The 18,883-nt window shown below is 39.3% G+C and overlaps 1 protein-coding gene across 31 annotated transcripts in view; it reads left to right on the top strand.

Moving 5' to 3' along the window:
- The window catches only part of ZMYM2 (zinc finger MYM-type containing 2), a 186,047-nt gene that overhangs the window by 141,267 nt on the left and 25,897 nt on the right, over positions 1–18,883 (top strand). For all 31 annotated transcript variants that reach the window (XR_010601090.1, XR_010601089.1, XR_010601088.1 and 28 more), the window contains 7 exons: positions 723–895; positions 6,892–7,057; positions 8,430–8,464; positions 10,317–10,446; positions 10,607–10,722; positions 11,636–11,807; positions 13,791–13,898. Coding sequence is in view for 27 of the 31 variants with exons in the window: in XM_065595363.1 (XP_065451435.1) it covers positions 723–895; positions 6,892–7,057; positions 8,430–8,464; positions 10,317–10,446; positions 10,607–10,722; positions 11,636–11,807; positions 13,791–13,898 (900 nt within the window). In the remaining 4 variants the exon portion in view is untranslated. The remainder of the gene's footprint in view (positions 1–722; positions 896–6,891; positions 7,058–8,429; positions 8,465–10,316; positions 10,447–10,606; positions 10,723–11,635; positions 11,808–13,790; positions 13,899–18,883) is intronic.

Genomic DNA, 18,883 nt, shown 5'->3' with positions numbered 1-18,883 from the left:
TATCTTCATGCTGTTTCAAATCTGATACTCCTTGATGAAACATAGGAGCTTTGTCTTATAACAGGCTTATTCAAAGTGATACAAGCTACAGAAGTGAGATCTTGGAAGAGTGTTGCCATTTTCATAATGTAATAAAAATAGTGTAATTATAAATAATAATTAATAGTGTGTAATAAGCATGTCATAAAAACAAATTTTATATTTCCAAGATCACTGCTTTTATAATTTAGACTCAGGTAAAGGAGAAAATCCCTGGAAATACTCATTTTTAGGAGGGGGTTCGCGAGACTTGACATTTTAGTGAAAAGGGTTCACAGGTTGTTAAAGTTTGGGAACCACTGGTCTAGACATACCCATAGCCAAGGATTTTTGTGGGGGCTTATGTAAAAGGCAAAAAACTAAATACAACTCCATGGCTACTTGTGATATTTGAGTTTTTAAATGCTGATAAGCAGCCACAGCGTTACATATTGTGAGATAAGAATACAAAGAATTATATGTAACCTTAAAGTTGTGCAGGGGATATATTCAGGTAAGTTTGATAGTTTAGATAATAGTGTACAGTGTAACCTGAATTTGTCTGAAGCACCAACTTTTTTGCTATTACTGCTGTTTCAGTTTTAATATATCTTGTAACTTTAACTGATTCTTAAAAAAAAAAAAAATCTATAAAAATGACTCTGTTCCTAAGCATTGTTTTAACTTTTAAAACTTTTTTCCAGGATGCAAGCTGCTATATAAACAAGATTTTGCAAGACGGTTAGGATTGAGATGTGTTACTTGTAATTACTGCTCACAACTCTGTAAAAAGGGAGCTACTAAGGAACTTGATGGTGTAATAAGAGATTTCTGCAGTGAAGAGTGCTGTAAAAAATTTCAAGACTGGTACTTCAAGGCAAGTAACTTAGAATTTTTGCCAAGAGCTCCAAAGTGTAAAAAGACAAAATGCACTTGAGGATATTTTCAAGGACAGTCTAGGAAATATGGCTTACTTCAGCACAGCATTTGCAACACAATAATCAAATGTTCTTTCCATCATTTCAGTTTTCTCATAACTTAGAGCAGCATTTCTACCTGTCTGTAACCCAAGTTTCCCTTGCCAAGTGGTTTACTAAAAAAACTAATAAAGAACTGCAATATGTTTGTTACTTTACAGTTGCAAAAAAAGCTGCTTCATCCACAATTGATAGAAATACTTTTGCCAATCAAAAATTATTTTAATTTATATTCAAAATGTTGGTAAAAAAAACCATTAATGGTAGTTGACTGGTACCGCAAATAGACGGATGATAAATTAGGTTAACGGAGTTTTCTCTTTGTTCCTGTTTTTTGCCTGTCCCCTTTTTCCCGTTTGTGAACTTCAGAGGCTTTAATTGCTCAGTATTTCCCAATGCAAAGGATGCCAAAGTGGAAAAATGAGACCAAATGGATTTCTTATAAAAGTGTAAAGCAAATGTGATGACTACTTCTTTTTTTAATTCCCTGGACGTTTAACTACTTTGTCATGCACAACCAGCCAAGATTATGCCTTAAGAGCTTTTGGGAAAGAAGTTAAAGTGAAATTGGACTGGGTTTAACTTGCCATTGGTACCATGGATAAAATATTTGATCTCTGGTGTGAACAGCCTGGAAAACTACTTTGATATACCAAAACAAGAGCTACACTTGTGGATGCAGTGCAAAAAACAAAGGATTACAAAATTCTTCACCTTTCCAAAATTGCCTACACAGCCTGGAAGTAAGGCAATAAAAAACATGAAATATTAAAGGTCCGGGTACAGTCCAGTTATCCAAGATGATAAGCCTTCCAAATAGAACCAAATCTGAAGAGATATTTGATATTTTTGAATGGCAGTTTCCAGAGGTTTTACAGCCAAATATTGTACAGTCTTTATTTAGAATAATGTATGTAGGGTACAGTTAGGAATCCTTGAAAGAATACCACTGCAGACTATTGTGTTGATGTTTTTTCCTGTGCTGTCTCCTGTAAAAGATTGAGGCTAAAAACTGTCTGCAGGTTTAAAAAAAGTTACTACAGACATTATTCAATGCATTATATTAATTGGATGAATAAGTTTTTAAACTGAGTGTAAGGAATTCAAATTTATCCCATATAGAAGAAGTGCCTACTTATATGAAAATCTATTGCAGCCCTGCTATACTTGAACCAATTTCTTGGTTGGGCATTCACCTGACTGGCTTAAAATATCCAAACTTCCATGGAGATGGGATTCTGATTTGGGTTTGGGAATTACTTAAACTATTATTTCAGATGCACTTCTATCTGTGTGATAAGGATATGCCTTAGATGGGCCAATAAGTCTGCTTAAAAGAATTGCTGTACTTACTGTGATACAAGGAACTGAAATTTTCATTATAGTGGCTTTACCTTGGTACCATGGTGTGGCAAAGGCAATGTAATTTAAGTAGCCTTATTGGTAATTAGATGCTTTCGATAGTATTGTTGATCTTAAATTTTGTCAGATATTTTTATATTTTGGGATTTTACACTTCTGAGTGAAAATTAGTGTTATGTAACACTGTTGAATTGTTAATTGTTGCAGTTGCATTGTTTTTTTGATGCTACTTAATGCCTTTTCCTAATTCAGTTATGGTTATAAAGTTTGTTTTTTTTCAGTGGGGAAGACATGCATACATTCACAGGTTTTTGGAAATTAGTACATCTTGCTGAAAGTTTTTCTCTGCCTACACTTGCCAAATGTCTTTTTTTTTTTTATTAAAATTTTTATTTTAAAAAATGCCACTGCATGCATCTTTTTGGGGGTTTTTTTGCATTCTACAGTTACATTATATAAATTGTAACTGTTAATTAACATCCTTTCCTAACTAAAGGATAATTTTAAAGATAATTTTAAAATGTAGGAAGAAAGAATGGACAGATGTTGACCCCTTCTCCTCCCCCCCCCCCCCCCCGATTTGTACTTCATTTGCTGTTTTGTCTTTAAAAAGGTTAAAAGAACAGTTATTTATGGTTGAGTTGTTAGTCTCACTTACACAATGTCCAATGTTATACTGGAGTTTCAAGAAATTTAAATATATTTAGTTAGTAAAATAAGTAGTAATGACCTAATAATGTTTAATACCAGCATTATGTTCATTAAACAAGAATTTATTTCCATTTTCTTTGTTGTCTACTTTTTTAAACTGGAAAAATTTCTCATGTGTATTATAATTAGCAGGTTAGGGGCCTCTTAATTTTCACATGAAATTAATGCTCACGAGAGGTCTCAGAATAGCAACCCTGGAGGATAAAATCCTCTCTTCAGATAGCAAGTATGGCAAAGGCAGCTGTATGTCAAGGTCCCCACCCTGTCCAACTCTATCACGAGTCAACCCAGATCTGGAGGTTTGAAGGGTAAGAGTAGCTCAGTCCTCGTCATTCTTTGCTGAGAGACCTACAAGCTTGTCAGTGCCAAATGTACTGATAGCTCTTGCAATATGGATACTTATCTAGTCAGAAAAGTGTGATCTGAATGTGAAGGATTTTGTATCCTGAGGCCAACTCCCTAAATTATTGAATCCCTTTATGCTAATATATCAGTGTAATTACATCTATTGGCACAAAAGCAGTGGTTTGGATATAATTCAAAAGAGTAGCTGTGTAGATGAGAAATATAAAAGGTAATCTTACTTAGTTGATTTGTGACACTTGGCCACAGTTCCAATAAAGTAATTTGATTTTACTGTAAAAGAGCACTGGCTGAAAAAACTAAGGATGATAACTTAAAGGGTTTTCCTCAATTCTGAGGGCTAGTCTACACTGGCAACGTGGCCTGTGTAGTCACGGCAGAGCACTAGGAGAGAGCTCTCCCAGCGCTCTAAAAAAATCACCTCCACAAAGGGTGTAGCTACAGCACTGAAACTTGCTGCGCTCATTGGGGTGTTTTTCACACCCCTTAGTGAGAAAGTCTCAGCGCTGTAAAGTGCCAGTGTAGACAAGCCCTACGTTAGAAATAAAAATGGTTTTTCTTTGACTATAGCTTGTGCCCATATTTAGAGGGTGACTCAAATTTACCATGGGTTAATGATTGGGCTAATCATGTATAGTGATAACAATGAAGGTATTGAGAGGAATTATTTCAAATGTTGACTGAGTATACTATACATCACAACTTCTTTGTGTGTGTGTGGTCTTTCATACAAGCAGTATTATAAAATGCTTTAGAGTTTAATACAGTTTACAGTGTTAAATAAAAGTAGGTAGAAATATAGGTTGAAAATTTAAGCATAGCTAAGGGAGAAAAGATACACGTTGAACTGAGACTTGAAAGGAGTTTGAGAGTTGCAGGGGCAAAAACCTAGGTAAACTATTCCAGAAGGCAAGATGTCAGAGAGAGGAAGTGAATGTAGCATGAACGAGGGGCGGCAAAGAGACTGAAGGATCCGAAGCAGTTTGGAACAAGTTCATGAAGCACATTTGTTTTTTAAAAGAGAAACTGAAAACTATTCTCACGCCCAGTGAGGACAAGTATAGTTTGAGACTGTGGATAATAATGTGTTTACACTTTATACACTTGAGAAAGCAGACAACAATGTTTTGTACATGCTGGAGTTAGAGAATTGGAAGTTGGGGAGGGAGCTATGACAATCAAGGCAAGAAGGGAGTCAAGAATAGATAAAGATTTCAGCAGAGGTGGAGCCATGGCTGAGGCATAGACGGACAATATTGGGAAAGTGATGATAGGCAGATATGCAAATAGTTGTGGGAATTCCCAGTCAAAGATGCTAATGTTGTAGATAGAGATAGATGGAAGGAAGGGACAGGGGAGAGAGAGGAAACAGAATTGTTTGAGACAACGGTGCAAATGTATTTGGTTCAGGGAAAGGGTGTTTTTAAAAGTGTAGAAGGCTATGTGAGATTGAGTAACTAGTGTGAAAGAGATAGCTGAGGTGTAAAGATAAAAGAAGGTAGAAAATCGTGGAGATGAAAATTGAACCTTGAGGAACACTATGGAGAAAGGCATCTTGGGACGAAGTTGGAGCTACTGCCAGAGACGGTATAGCTCGGTAGGTAGAAGCAGAAACAAACGTCTCTGCATAAAGTAATTGTGGGGCAGTCCTAGAGGGTAGAATGGTCCATATGTCAGAGATTTCACTGAGGGGGAGAAGAGCAAGGAGGGAGAAATAAATTATCAGCAGAAAGAACACTTCCACTGTGTTTTGCAAGATCTGGTTCCTTATATTTGCAATGAGGAATCAGATGGGAGGAAAGAAAGGTGTGCTACTATCGTCAAGCTCCATCTACAAGTCCAAAGTGGATGGATCTTTCTACTAAACTAGGCAGCTGAGAAGTTAGTGTAATAGTAGCATTAAGAGGTATATGAATTAACACCTGTTGAAGAGAAAAGAAGCAGTTTGCAACTCTCAGAACTAATGTTTCAATCTTTCTGTTGACTCTGGAAGAGAGTGCTTGCATTGTCACATCTAGAAGGGTTAGAAACACTTTTAATGCAAGTATTTTCAAAAACAGATGCCTAAAATTCAATTCCTAAGTCCATAGATAAGCACCTTAATATTTCAAAATCTTGGCTCAAATTTTATGTTCCACAGAAATTCTCACAGGGTCACTAGAGAATGACACCAAGCCGCTAATTCAAGCAGAAGAGACTAAATACTGTACCTGATACACATACACACTATACACATAAACACACACCACTTAGTCTCTTTTGTGCTTTAACTAATTGGCCTGGTGTCATTCCCTCATTACCCTGTGAACACTAATGGTGCAAATTTCAATTCCTCAGCAATCAGATCCTCATATGTAACTTCAGTGCTACATGTCTCTTGACCAAATATCATATCTGTTGCACTGTGTACTGCTTTAAATGGGTTTTCCAGTGTATCTCATTCAACAGATCTATCTGGTTTAAGTACCCTTAAACCTTGTATTTTCCCTCCTCTGTTTTTTGTATCATTTGGCATTTAGGTGTCAACAGATGTGAAGAGCATTGTGGTTATGAGGATTTGCTTGCTTGCTGAGGGACTGCAACTGGCACCATCAACATTCATATTATAACTTAGTGTGACTGATTCACTTCAATGGAAGCTTTATTTATTAGAAGGGAAACCTGTCTTTGGGTGCCATAGATGCCCAAGTAAAGTTGTCATGCTGTCTGATGTAAACCTAATATAATGCAAAGCTAAGTGTGGAGACCTACAAGATTCCATTTAGGAGCTTCAGTTATGTGCTAATCATTGGGTTCCTGACCAGAAACATTGAAATGGCAACTTGAGCTTCCTGTTAGATTTGCAAAATATATATTTGTATTGCTCTAAAACTGGTGAAACTTAAATTAAACAATCATTAATATTTATTATTTATAACAATTTTACTACTACTGCTATAGCACAAAGTAGATAAAGACACAAGGTCCCTTCACCAAGGAGCTCACAATATAATTCAAAACATTGGGCAACAATATTGTTGCTTAATTACTATTTCATTGTGGGTTGGAAAGAATCCTTACGGAGGTCTCAATCTCTGTCCTTCTCTCTTGTTTTGCAGAGTGTTTCAGTAAAAATGGTTCGATGACATATAGATATCTTGCTGAATATGCAGAGATGAGCTAGTTTTATGGACTTAAAAACATGTAAACAAATGACGCCTGTTGATCCTTTTTTCAGTTTTATATAGTTGAAAACCAAATGACTAATGTGTCTATACGTACAGATCAGAAGGTAACACAAATGTTGTGGAACTAGCAAAGTAGCTGTCTCAATTGAAAATGAAACTTAACTGTTTAAAAGTACTCTAGAATCAATGATAAATAGCCTCATCATTAAGTATCCTTTTAAAATGTAAAATGTTTAGTTCTTTTTCTGAGGTTTCTGTCTTTAAAAAATGTCAAAATCTCCCTTTCTGTTAAGGCTGCCAGGTGTGACTGTTGTAAGTCTCAAGGAACTCTCAAAGAGAAAGTACAGTGGCGTGGAGAAATGAAACATTTCTGTGATCAGCACTGCTTACTGCGTTTCTACTGTCAACAGAATGAACCTAATATGGCAACACAAAAAGGGCCTGAAAATTTGCATTATGGTATGTGATGTTTCAACAACAGAACTATACATTCATTATTCTGAAAGGACATTTTTTTTTTAATTCACAAATTTCAATTGTGGCTCAATATTTTTCACTCAGATGACATCTACAAGCAATATGAACTTGTATTTACAAAGGAGAGACTTCTGTTAAATGAGAAATCAGAAATTGATGAGATTATATATTTTTCTTGCGATAAATCCTAGAGGCACCAGCCCCATTGTGCTAGACACTGTCCAAACATTTGTTTTACTGTCAGAAATTTGCTTATTGTGCCATTTGTACTGGATTTTTAATGTTAGCTTTTTGTTTTATTGCCTGTTTTGAGAGTGAAAAATTCTGTAACTTGTCAATTATTCTGATTCTGTGGACAGGTATTCAGTACCTTGCATGGGTAGAATTAAACACACAATTTCTGTTTAATGTTAAAGAAAAAAGAGACTAATTCCCAGCGGATCATACTAAATAATTGCCCTTTACTGTACGTTTTGTTCATATAGAAAACTTACTTGTACTACAAGAGTCACAGTTTGAAGGTCAGCTCTGAGGCCAAACACTGGTTAAAGAAACCAAGTAATCTCAAGAGGAGAGGGAATAGTAGAACACACTTACACTCATATTAGCTTCTCTTCAGCTCCAGTGTAATTTTGCATTTAATCTGGTGGCTGGGGGGCAGGGAACCCTCTCTTCCTCCCTCACTCTCAGTTTGTCTTTGCTTGTACTTTTGGGGTCTTTTCCTTTCCAAGTATCCTTAGATCATGGGGAGAAGGGGGATACCAGGGATTAGAGGTGAAAACATTAAAAACATGTTTTTCTCACGTGGGAACTCAACTTGCAACATCTTTTTGAATTGCACAATGCTCTCTTGCTTTAATACAAGGAGGCAGCTAGATCCTTAGAAAGAGCAGGAAGCTCATGTGCATGTAGAGATCATAGTGATACTTAGGGGCTTGTCTGCACACAGGAATGACACCAGTTTAGTTAAATCCGTTTTTAAATCAATTCATTCAGATTGCTGCAGCATCTTTGTGTGTACACTTTTAAATCTGAGTGGTCACTATTAATTAAGCTCAATTTAAGATAAATTGAAATAAGGTAGTCTTAAACCAGATCGAGAGTGAGCTCACATGGGTATTGCACTGATTTAACTCAGTGGATTTAAAACCTGTGTAGTTAAAAGGGTGTAATTTCTGTGTGTAGACTGGGCCTAGGACTGAACACAACTGTCATAAGTAGTTGGCTGTGCTTGTCTGGTAATACTGTGATAAAGTAACAGTCTTAATTTTTGTTGTTGAAAATTTATTTTATGTACTTTTTATATAAACTGATAAAATAAACACTGTTAATTTTTAATCTTTTTACATTTTAGATCAGGGTTGTCAGATTTCCCGAACAAAAATGACAGTAAGTATATAAAATATAATTAGATATATTAAAATGACATTTTGAACTCTTAAAGAAACACCAACAAAATAAGTAACATTTTTAAATGATTAAAATAGAAAACATTAATCCAACTTTGGTTTTTTTGTTGTTTTTTGTCGTCATGATCAGTGAAACTAAATTGGCTAGCTTAAGTTATAAAAAAAAAAATTGACAGGTTTCAGAGTAGCAGCCGTGTTAGTCTGTATCTGCAAAAAGAACAGGAGTACTGGTGGCACCTTAGAGACTAACAAATTGTATTCATATGTTTTTTTAAATCACTTCCACTAAAACAAACTACTGGGTATTTTCTTGCTGAATTACATGAGTATTCCTTTAAAGATAATTCACAAGAAAATATAGTTTTTGTATGTTTTGTGTTCCTAATGAATAGGTGTATATAATAAATGCAGAAGGAAAAAAAACCACTGATTAATTAGCATTTTAAGGTTATGACCCATTTTGGAAAGGCAGAAAGTCCCTCTGATTATGCAAATAGTTATTATCAGAAGTACAGTCACTGCTGTAACAGAGTCCCATTGACTACATTTAGACGGTATGTAGGAATAACTGAGTAACTTTTTGCAGGACTGATGCCTGTGTAGCGGAGAGCAAGGCACAGCATGAATGGAGCATGGAGTAACCTCAAGTTTGAATTTTACTAGGTTGTATCAGATTGTCACAAAAAGAGGGTTTAATAATGGTCTCGTCTTCCAGATTACCTTGTTTTAATTTCACACTAATTTATTTTTCTCTCTCTTGTTGAGATCTTCGGGATGCTTATTTTCCAACTAGAATAGATTATCTCCTTCAGATTACTTACTGTTATAGAAAAATATATTTAGGCTTGTATAGAGCTAAATGTTACTTTATTATATATGTTTATTTCAATTTATATTTAGTTTATGTATAAATGTGTATGCATTAAACTTTTAGGGATTTCTGTAGTAATTGGAGATGTCAACCATAAGCCATCTTGATTAAAATTTCTGAGCACGTACATAGAAAACTGCTTCTAGACGCATTGATTCAGTCCACAGTTTTAAAATAAAAAGCAGCTATAAAAAGCCCTCATTACATAACCTTTACTTGTTAGGAAGTACATTGCAGTAGTACAATATTGTAGTATTTTTTTAAAATATTTTACTATTTTATAATATCCATTTGTAAGTCTTAAGTATTTCCTCTACTGATTTTAATTCACACTGCCGTGTATAGGTGAAAATCTGTTTTGAAGAGAACTCTGTTCATCAGTGGGTTTATTTTTAACAGCAATTGAAACTTATGTAGTGTTCTGTCATGCAAAACCACCTTGATTTATTGATCATCACTTTTAGTTCATTTCTAGAAATAGAGTTGGATTACTGCTATAGAGCCCATATTGCATATTTTTAGGATAAAAAAACAGCAGTGGAATGCTGAAATTAAAAATAAAAATTAAATTGAGGACTTTTCGTTATGGATTATTATACCTCTAAAGAAGGTCAAGAGCCTTTCAATTGTGTTGTTTTTAATAAAGTAGTTTAAAGCTAGAGCTTTTAAAAGTTGTAAAACAACATCAGTGAAGTCAATGTTGTAGTTTAAACTAAAATTTAAAAGTTAATTCTGAAAGTATTAGCCCAGAGCAAATAAAATACAGGTGTATTATGCTTCTGACAGAAGAAGCTCATTTAGAAATGCAAAACAACTTTTAACTAAAGAGCAGTCACCAGTGCTGCTGTGTTTTGCTTTCTTTTCCAGGACTTATATATGTTTAGAACACAAATATTGACTGGTATCTGAAATCAAAAGCTGTAACAAATCAATAATGATGCAATTGTTTGCTTGTCTGTAGGGTTCAGTGCCACCCCCTTCTCCAACGCTTAACAAAGAGATGAAGAACAAGGCAATTCTTTGCAAACCTTTGACAATGACAAAAGCTACATACTGTAAACCTCACATGCAGACAAAATGTTGTCAGACAGGTAACTAGTGAATATTAGTAGAAGTAACAGTTCGTTCATTTCACCTTTCATGTATTTGAATTATATTGGCTTGAAATATGCTACAGAAAGTTTAACTTTTCCAAGCTATTCTTGTAAGAGACTTTTAAGTGCCTTTCTGTAATTTGGCTTATTTTTATAGAAGATGATTGGAAGAAAGAATATGTCCCAGTGCCTGTTCCTGTACCTGTTTATGTTCCGGTGCCTATGCACATGTATAGTCAAAATGTTCCTGTTCCGACAATGGTTCCTGTTCCAGTAAGTCATGCCTTATTTTTAAGCTGAATTGCATTCAACTTTAGCTAAGAGAATAATTTGTATTATTAATTATTTTGCATGTTACAGTCATTAGTACTGTGTTGCTTGAGGGGTGCTGCAGCACTTTTTTTTTTTTAGGTAGAACAGTACTTTGCTAGTGACACTTCAGCTTCCTCACCATTCTTCAGTAAGCAACCTGCCTGCTTGCATATATGTAAGCTCTTACAGTGCTGTTTTGCTCCAGCAACAGTTTTGACTGGTGCATCTCGGCTGGGTGGTCAAAGATGGGGAAGTGAAAGATTGAGAGGGATGGCAGAGGGAGACTAGCAGGAGGGAGTAGAAGCAAAGAGGGAATGACAGGGTTGCAGTGGAAACCAGGATAAGATTTGGATTTCAAAATTTCTAGCAAATTAAGCTTCTTAATAGTTACCATTTACATAGCATTCTACATCTTCTACGTGATTTACTCAAGTGATATTCCTCACAACGCTTCTTTGACTAGGGAAGTAAAAAGAATTTTCCACATTTTACAGATGGGGAAATTGAGGCCACCAAAAGAGGGTAATGACTTGTCCAAGGCCACAAAGAGTAGGTAGATAGAATCGGACCTGGGATTAGGAGTCAGGAGTCTCCTAGCACTGTTCTTTATTCTCTCCACTAAATTGTACTACAGTACTTCTCATAGCATTTCTGACCCTCTTTTTTTCACTCTGGTCATCTGTATTCATGGTTTTTCAATCGTCTTATCAACTGTTGGCTTTTCTGCTAAACCTTAATGAGGGCACCGTTTCCTAAGCCCTGAACTATTGAGTCTTTTAAAAGATGGATGTAAAGCTTCTGTATTTAACTCTACATTGGTAATCATTTGTTAACAACGAAATTTTTGAAGAGTTATTCATTCCTATTTGCTTAGGTGCCAGTTCCAGTTTTTCTGCCCACCACTCTGGATAGCAATGAGAAGATCCTTGCCGCAATAGAAGAGCTGAGGGGTAAAGTTCCTTCAAATCCTCTGGAGGCTGAGCTACTGACTATAGCTGAGATGCTGCCTGAAGATGATGGAAAAACAGAGACTACGGATCTGAACAGTATGTTTTGTTGCTTTGGCTTTTGAATCCATGTGTTTTTACTTCTGTGTGTATGTATCTATAGTGTTCTTACATTACAGTAATTAAATACAAAATTGCTATTTGTGAATTCTAAAATTAATTGGAAACTTTACCTGTTTAAACAAATTTCTAGAATATTTCATCGTATTTGAGATGCAGGTAACTTTTAGAAATCTGTTCTGTGGCTTGGCTGGCAGCCGTGTAGATGCTGGAATCCTCCTCACTTGCTCCTAGAGCCAGGAGGATGACAAATTGTCACCCAGGATTTTCTTACTCTGTAGGGCTCCTTCCTTTACATCTCTAGTTTGACTGCTTCTTCATTTAAAAAAACCACAAATGCAGGAAAGTGACTTCTGCAGCTGGGTCCAACCACCATTTATCTATCAACCAAAGGAGGCTAAAGAAAAAACAAATTAATTGTTGTTTTTGCAGTAGCACTTTCCTGTAGACACCTTACATTATTTATTAGCTGAGGGAAAAATTCACTATCTCAGTGGAGCAAGGCAGTGGCTGAAACAGTTTTTGCAATTGTGAGGAACAAAATCAGCCTCTTAGGGTGCCTAAAGACTCATTATAAGGGGTAATTTTTTAACGGTGACAGTAATTAACCATTGCAACAGTTTTTACCAAGGTTTGTGGTGGATTCTAAATTTTTAAATCAAGATTGCATGTTTTAGAAAAACATACACTCTAGGAATTATTTTGGGGAAGTTCTATAGCTTGTGCTATACAGGGTGTCAGGCTAGATGTTCAAAATGGTCTCTTCTGGCCTTAGAATCTATGAAAACCTGCAAAAGCAGAGTCTCTCCCTGAAGCAGAACGAGGAAGCAGTTGATGCAATTTCTGGGGCTGTGACAGTGAAACTGCTTTCCCACCTTCTTCCCGTCCCCCGTGCCAGCTCACCTGAAGGGGGGAGAGAAACTCTCTCTGAGGCATCCTCAGATTCCGAGGATGAGATGATTCAAGACTTTCACTAGGAGAGGAATTTCTGCAAACTTTCCTGCCATGCACACTTTTTTTTTCCTCCCCACGTATCATGATATGTTTGTGGCTTCTAAATTTTACCAGAAAAAACCTCTCCTTCAAACAGTAACCTAAAAAGCTTTTGAGAGGTCTCCGGAAGCTTTTTTCCCAGACTACTTCAGCTGTTTCCGCAAATTATCTAGAGACGATATGAACAAATGTTTTATGGCTGTGATACAGGAGGCTTACAAGGCTGCAGAACGTCCATGTCCATTAAAACTTAACACTCACGAAAGCAGAAACGGGGCCACAACCTCAACTGGAGAGTTGAAGGTGTTACTGGACAAATTTTGCAAGGTTGCTACCTCAAGTTCCCTTTGCTCTTTCACTAGATACTGTTGACAGAACATACAAATGTCTGCGGACAGAGCCCTTTGACTGTGGAGAGTTTGTGTGCTCTGCGTTTTACTGTGAAGAGCTTCTGTGTGCTCACAGAAACTCTATCTCTGACAGAAGTTGGGGAAGAGGTCAAAGATTCCTGTTTGCTTTCATCTCCTCTCCCTTTTCTGGTTTATCCTCTTGTTTTCCCTCCGTTTGTTTTTGAAAAGGTCTGCTATAAAGAAGCCCAGGATCTGTGCTGTTACAGGCAAAGCCGCAGAAAGACAAATTATATTCCCACTTTATGCTAATTTGCTTACTGTGGCTGGTTGAGACAGCCTAGATTACACAGGTCCTGAGCTTTACAAACCTAGACTTTGACAAGAGATTCTCCATAATTAAACAGGGCAGAGTAGGCTAACATCTTTCTAGCTGGGAAGGAGTCAGACTGGAGAAGCAGAATAAAGCACTCCAGAATTGGAAAATCTGGGCTGGTGATTTGACATCATCCTGCAGTGTGAGTATGTGAGGAGGAATTCAGTGTCTGCACTGTCTTGGCAGAGCCACAAAATGAAAATTGACTGTTAAATGGTAATATAATTTTATTTAATTTAATTACAGGTGTAATAATTGAAACAGACTTGCTAAACGCTGATACAGAGATGCAGACAAGCTTGCCTGATATTCCGTATGAACCAGATCTCGATATTGAAATTGATTTTCCAAGAGGTATTTCTGCTATTCTTTCAACAAATGTTCTGAATGAAATAGTCTTTATGGTCTGGCTTCATAGTCTTTATGGTTGTGATACATACTGTTATAACATAAGAACACCCATACTTGTCCATCTAGCCCAGTATCCTGTCTCTGACACTAGCCACTGTCAGATGTTTCAGAGGGAATGAGCAGAACAGGATAATCTCGAGTGATTCATCCCCCGTCATTAAGTCCCAGCTTTTGCCAGTTTAGGGACACGAAGTTTAGGGACACGAAGGAGCATGGAATTCCATCCCTGACCATCTTGACTAATAACCATTGATGGACCTATCCTCCATGAACTTATCTAAATCTCTTTTGATCATGTTGTTATACTTTTGGCCTTCACAGCATCTCCTGCAATGAGTTCCACGCATTAATTGTGCGTTGTGTGAAGAAGTACTTCCTTGTTTGTTTTAAACCTGCTGCCTATTAATTTCATGGGTTCTTGTGTTATGTGAAGAGGATAACTAATACTTCCTTATTCACTTCCTCCACACTACTTGTGAATTTATAGACCTCTTTCATCATCTTCAAGTGATGGTCCCTGTTGTTTTCCACTAAGGGTTATGCACCAGGAGCCCAGAGCCAGAGCTTTTCAAAGTAATAGTATCCATTGGTCCATGCATGTGCCCTTGTACTGTCTCAGGATTTCGCCTGAGGCGATAAAGGGCAGGGTGGACGGACCATGCCTTCAGTTCCTTCTCAGTGCTGTGTGGTTTGAGTTGGAGCTTCTGCTGTTCTCTCATCCTTGGTGACGTACTTTCTAAACTTTACAGAAAAACTGTTTTTATTCTTGTACATAGGATTTTACTGATTTTGTAGTAATTTCATATGATTAAGAACTTTGGGATGCAGCATTGGCCAGACAGTGGACTTTGTTGACAAGCTACTGCAGCAAGATTGTGCCCACTTTCAAGCTGTTTTGGAGGAGTGCAAGTGGGTTGCTAGAATTATACTTGAGGCTGCAGTTGATTCTGCAGACATTCTCGTGTACAATGGCAACCGGAATTGTCATGAGGAGGGAATGCTGGTTACACTCCTCGGGCTTCCTTAGGGAGGTACAGAGCACAATTGAGGACCTCCCTTTTGATGAATCACACCTCTTCCATCAGAAGATGGATGATTCCTTACACTCATTCAAAGACTCTAGAGCTACCCTGTGATCACTAGACATTTATACGCCAGTGCCCAAATGAAAATTTTATTGCCTGCCATTTACACAACGCTACAGAGCTCCCCAGTTCTACCACCAGCGAGTCTTTGAGACTCCACAGACGTGCCCAAAGGTACAAAGATCCCATCCGCGGGGACAGTCCTGTGAGCAATATACTCAATCTTCTTTTAAACAATATTTCTGAGTGCATCTAAAGAACCATCAATCACTTTGCACACCTGCACTCGTGCCAACCACCCCATTTGGGGGCAGTCTCAAACTCTTTCTGCCAGCATGAAGAGCAATAACAGTGGACAAGTGGTTCCTGGTTGTCATTCAACATGGCTGTGTGATTGAGTGTATGATGCTACCTCCTCCACATCCTCTGCCCCAGTCCTGTCTCAGGGACCACTCTCACGACAATATCCTTGCCCAATATCTTGGACTCTCTTTTGCAGAGAGGAGCAGTAGAGCCAGTGCCCACAATCTTTCAAGGCACAGAGTACTGTTCCAGTTATTTCCTGGTGCCAAAGAAGAAGGGGGGATGGAGACCAATTTTGTATCTCCAATGCCCCATCCGTTCTATTCGCAAGCCAATGTTCTGCATGGTCAAGCTTGCGGCCATCATTCCCTCTCTAGAAAAAGGCATGTGGTTTACAGCTCTTGATATGCAAGATGCCTACTTCCACGTCGACATCCATACAACCCACAGACAGTTCCTGAGGTTCATGGTGGGCTCTCAGCACTTCCAATACAGGGTTCTCCCATTTGCACTTACCACTGCTCCATAAGTCTATATGAAGGTTTTCTCTGTGGAAGCGGCTCATCTCAGATGGCAGGGAGATCTTGTCTTCCCCTACCTGGATGACTGGCTTCTAGTGGCACGGCCCAGAAGGGAAGCTTGAGAATTGACATCCCAGCTCCTTCTACTCCTCTTCTCCCTAGGGGTGAGTGTGAATGTTAAAAAATCAACTTTGCACCCTATACACAGTCCCTGGAGTTCATTGACACACGCATTGACGCAACCTCCGCAAGGGCTTATCTGCCGAAGGACAGGTTCCAGACAGAACTGGACCTGATTGCTTCAGTGACATCCAACCCCCCGGTCTCAGCCAGAACTTGTCTTTCCCTCCTCAGTCACATGCATGTATGTCATGGCCTTCGCTCACCTGTGCTTTTCCTGTCTACAACTATGACTGCAGGGGGTATGCTCCCCTATGAACCAACCCGTTAACACCATTCTCACTGTTCCACTAGAAGTAATCTCCTCCCTTTGATGGTGAACAGATTTGCTCCAGGTTTGCTCTGGAGTGCCCTTCCTTCCATCCTCTCCAAGTATGATGATAACGGATGCATCGTTCGATGGCTGGGATGCCCACATGGGATATCACATGACGCAAGGAGCTTGGAACACTTGGGAAGCCAGGATGCACATCAACATCCCAGAATTTCGGGCGGTACATAGGGCATGCCACGTATTTTTACCTTCCATCTAATCTTGTCATGTTCTCGTTATGTCCGATGACAACACTGTGATTTGCTACAAAAACAAGTGAGGAGGCACAAGGTCCCCAATGCTGTGTGCAGAAGTGATACACTTCTGGAAGTGTTGCATTGCATACTATATCCTATTGTTGGGGACTCAAAATGTGATTGCCAATGCTCTCAGCAGGAACTTTGTGACCAACAGCAAATGGGAGTTGCACATCATGGTTGGTGATTGCCTCTCACACCAACACCAAATACATCCAGTACTGTTCCAGGGGAGAGTTCAGCGCCCATTCATAGGGTGACACCTTTGGCATCGACTGGTCAAACTGAATCAATTACACCTTCCCTCCCCTACTGCTCCTGCCCCGCATCCTTCACAAACTCCCATGTGAGAGGACAACGGCCATCCTGATTGCCAGTTCTGGTTTCCTCTTCTCCGCATGTCAAAGCATCCTCCACTCTCGCTTCTGAGGTTCCCGGTACTGCTCAGACAACGCAGCGGCAGGCTCAGGCAGCCCAATCCACAGATGCTTCACCTGAGAGCTTGGTTTTTAGATGGACACCTCCGCTAGCATGGGAATTTTCTTCGGCAGTGCAAGATGTCCTCTCCAGTAGCAGGAAGGACTTCATTTAACTTGGTAGGATCACCTCATGGATACGTTTCACTTCCCGGGCCCACCAGAAGGGTCTTGCCACTGAGGCCATGGGCATCCCAATGCTCTTAGACTATTTCTGTCTCTGAGGGCCTCGGGGTTCGCTCTCAGCTCTGTTGAGGTGCATGTAGTGGTTATCAGTGCTTTCCACCCTCCTTTGGATGAGAATTCGGTTTTCACTCAGCCTTTGACTCCCAGATTCTGGTAGGGCCTTGTACACAAATACCCTCCCATTCGGTCTATCACTCCTCAGTAGGACCTCAGTCTAGTCCTGACGGCATTGATGAACTCACCCTTTGAACCTCTGGCCTCCTGCTCACTTTCTCTTCTTTCCATGAAGGTTGCTTTCCTTGTTGCTATTATCTCTGCAAGAAGGGTTGGTGAACTGGGGGCCAAGATGGCAAATCCCCTTTTCATCACATTTCATAAGGAGAAAGTCTCACTGTGCTTGCACCCCAAATTTCAACCAAAAGTTGTTTCCTGCTTCCTCCTCGACTAACCTATATAGCTGCCTACCTTCTTTTCTAAACTGCTAGCCTCAAAGGAAGAATGGCAACTTCACTCCCTTGGTGCATGTAGGGCCTGGCCTTTTACCTACAAAGGACAAGGTCATTCCAGAAGTCTCATAGACTATTCGTTGCCATAGCGGAGAGAATTCAGGGGCAGCTATCTCCAGTCAGAGAATCTCAAAGTGGGTCTCAGGGTGCATTACACTCTATCAGTTGTTAGGGCAGTCCCAACCAAGTGGGATAGGGGCCCATTCCATGAGAGCGCAATCATCAACTATGGCCGTGCTCTTCAAAGTGGCCTCTACAGACGTATGTAAAGCGGTCATGTGGAGTTTAGTACATACCTTTTCTTATTATGCTCTAGTCCAGGGATCGGCAACCTTTGGCACGTGGCTCGCCAGGGTAAGCATCCTGGCGGGCCGGTTTGTTTACCTGCCGCGTCTGCAGGTTCGACCGATCGCGGCTCCCACTGGCCGTGGGTCGCTGCTCCAGGCCAATGGGGGCTGTGGGAAGCGGCACAGGCCGAGGGATGTGCTGGCCGCCGCTTCCTGCTGCCCCCATTGGTCTGGCGATCGGCCGAACTTGCGGATGCGGCAAGTAAACAAACCCGCCCGCCAGGGTGCTTACCCTGGCTAGCCACGTGCCAAAGGTTGCCGATCCCTGCTCTAGTCATTCTGTGGCAGATGCTTTGTTTGGTGTGGCGGTCCTCCGTTCCATGGTTCTGTCTTCTTCCTCACAACCTCCTCCTATCTAGGTACTGCTTGTTAATCACTCTCAGTGAAATACAGTAGGGACCATCACTTGAAGAAGAAGGGGAGGTTACTTACCTATAACTGGAGGTTCTTTGAGATGTGTGGTTCCTATCTGTATTCCAATCTCGCCCTCCTTCCCCTCTGCTGCAAAACTGGTCGATTTTTTGTGTAACCTTATTTCCCCCTTTAGTCATCTCTTTTCTTAACTGAACAGTCCCAGTTTTTTTAATCTCTCCTTGTATGAAAGCTGTTCCATTCCCCTAATCATTTCTTTGTTCTACCATTTCCAATTCTAATATATCTTTTGAGATGGGGCGTCCAGAACTACACTCAGTATTCAAAATGCAGGCATACAATGGCTTTATATAGTGGCATGATGATATTCTCTGTTTTATCA

This window comes from Chrysemys picta, chromosome 1, assembly GCF_011386835.1.
Source record: "Chrysemys picta bellii isolate R12L10 chromosome 1, ASM1138683v2, whole genome shotgun sequence".
Lineage (NCBI taxonomy): Eukaryota > Metazoa > Chordata > Testudines > Emydidae > Chrysemys > Chrysemys picta.
The sequence above is the reverse complement of the archived record's forward strand: the minus strand, read 5'-3'. Positions and strand labels throughout refer to the sequence as shown.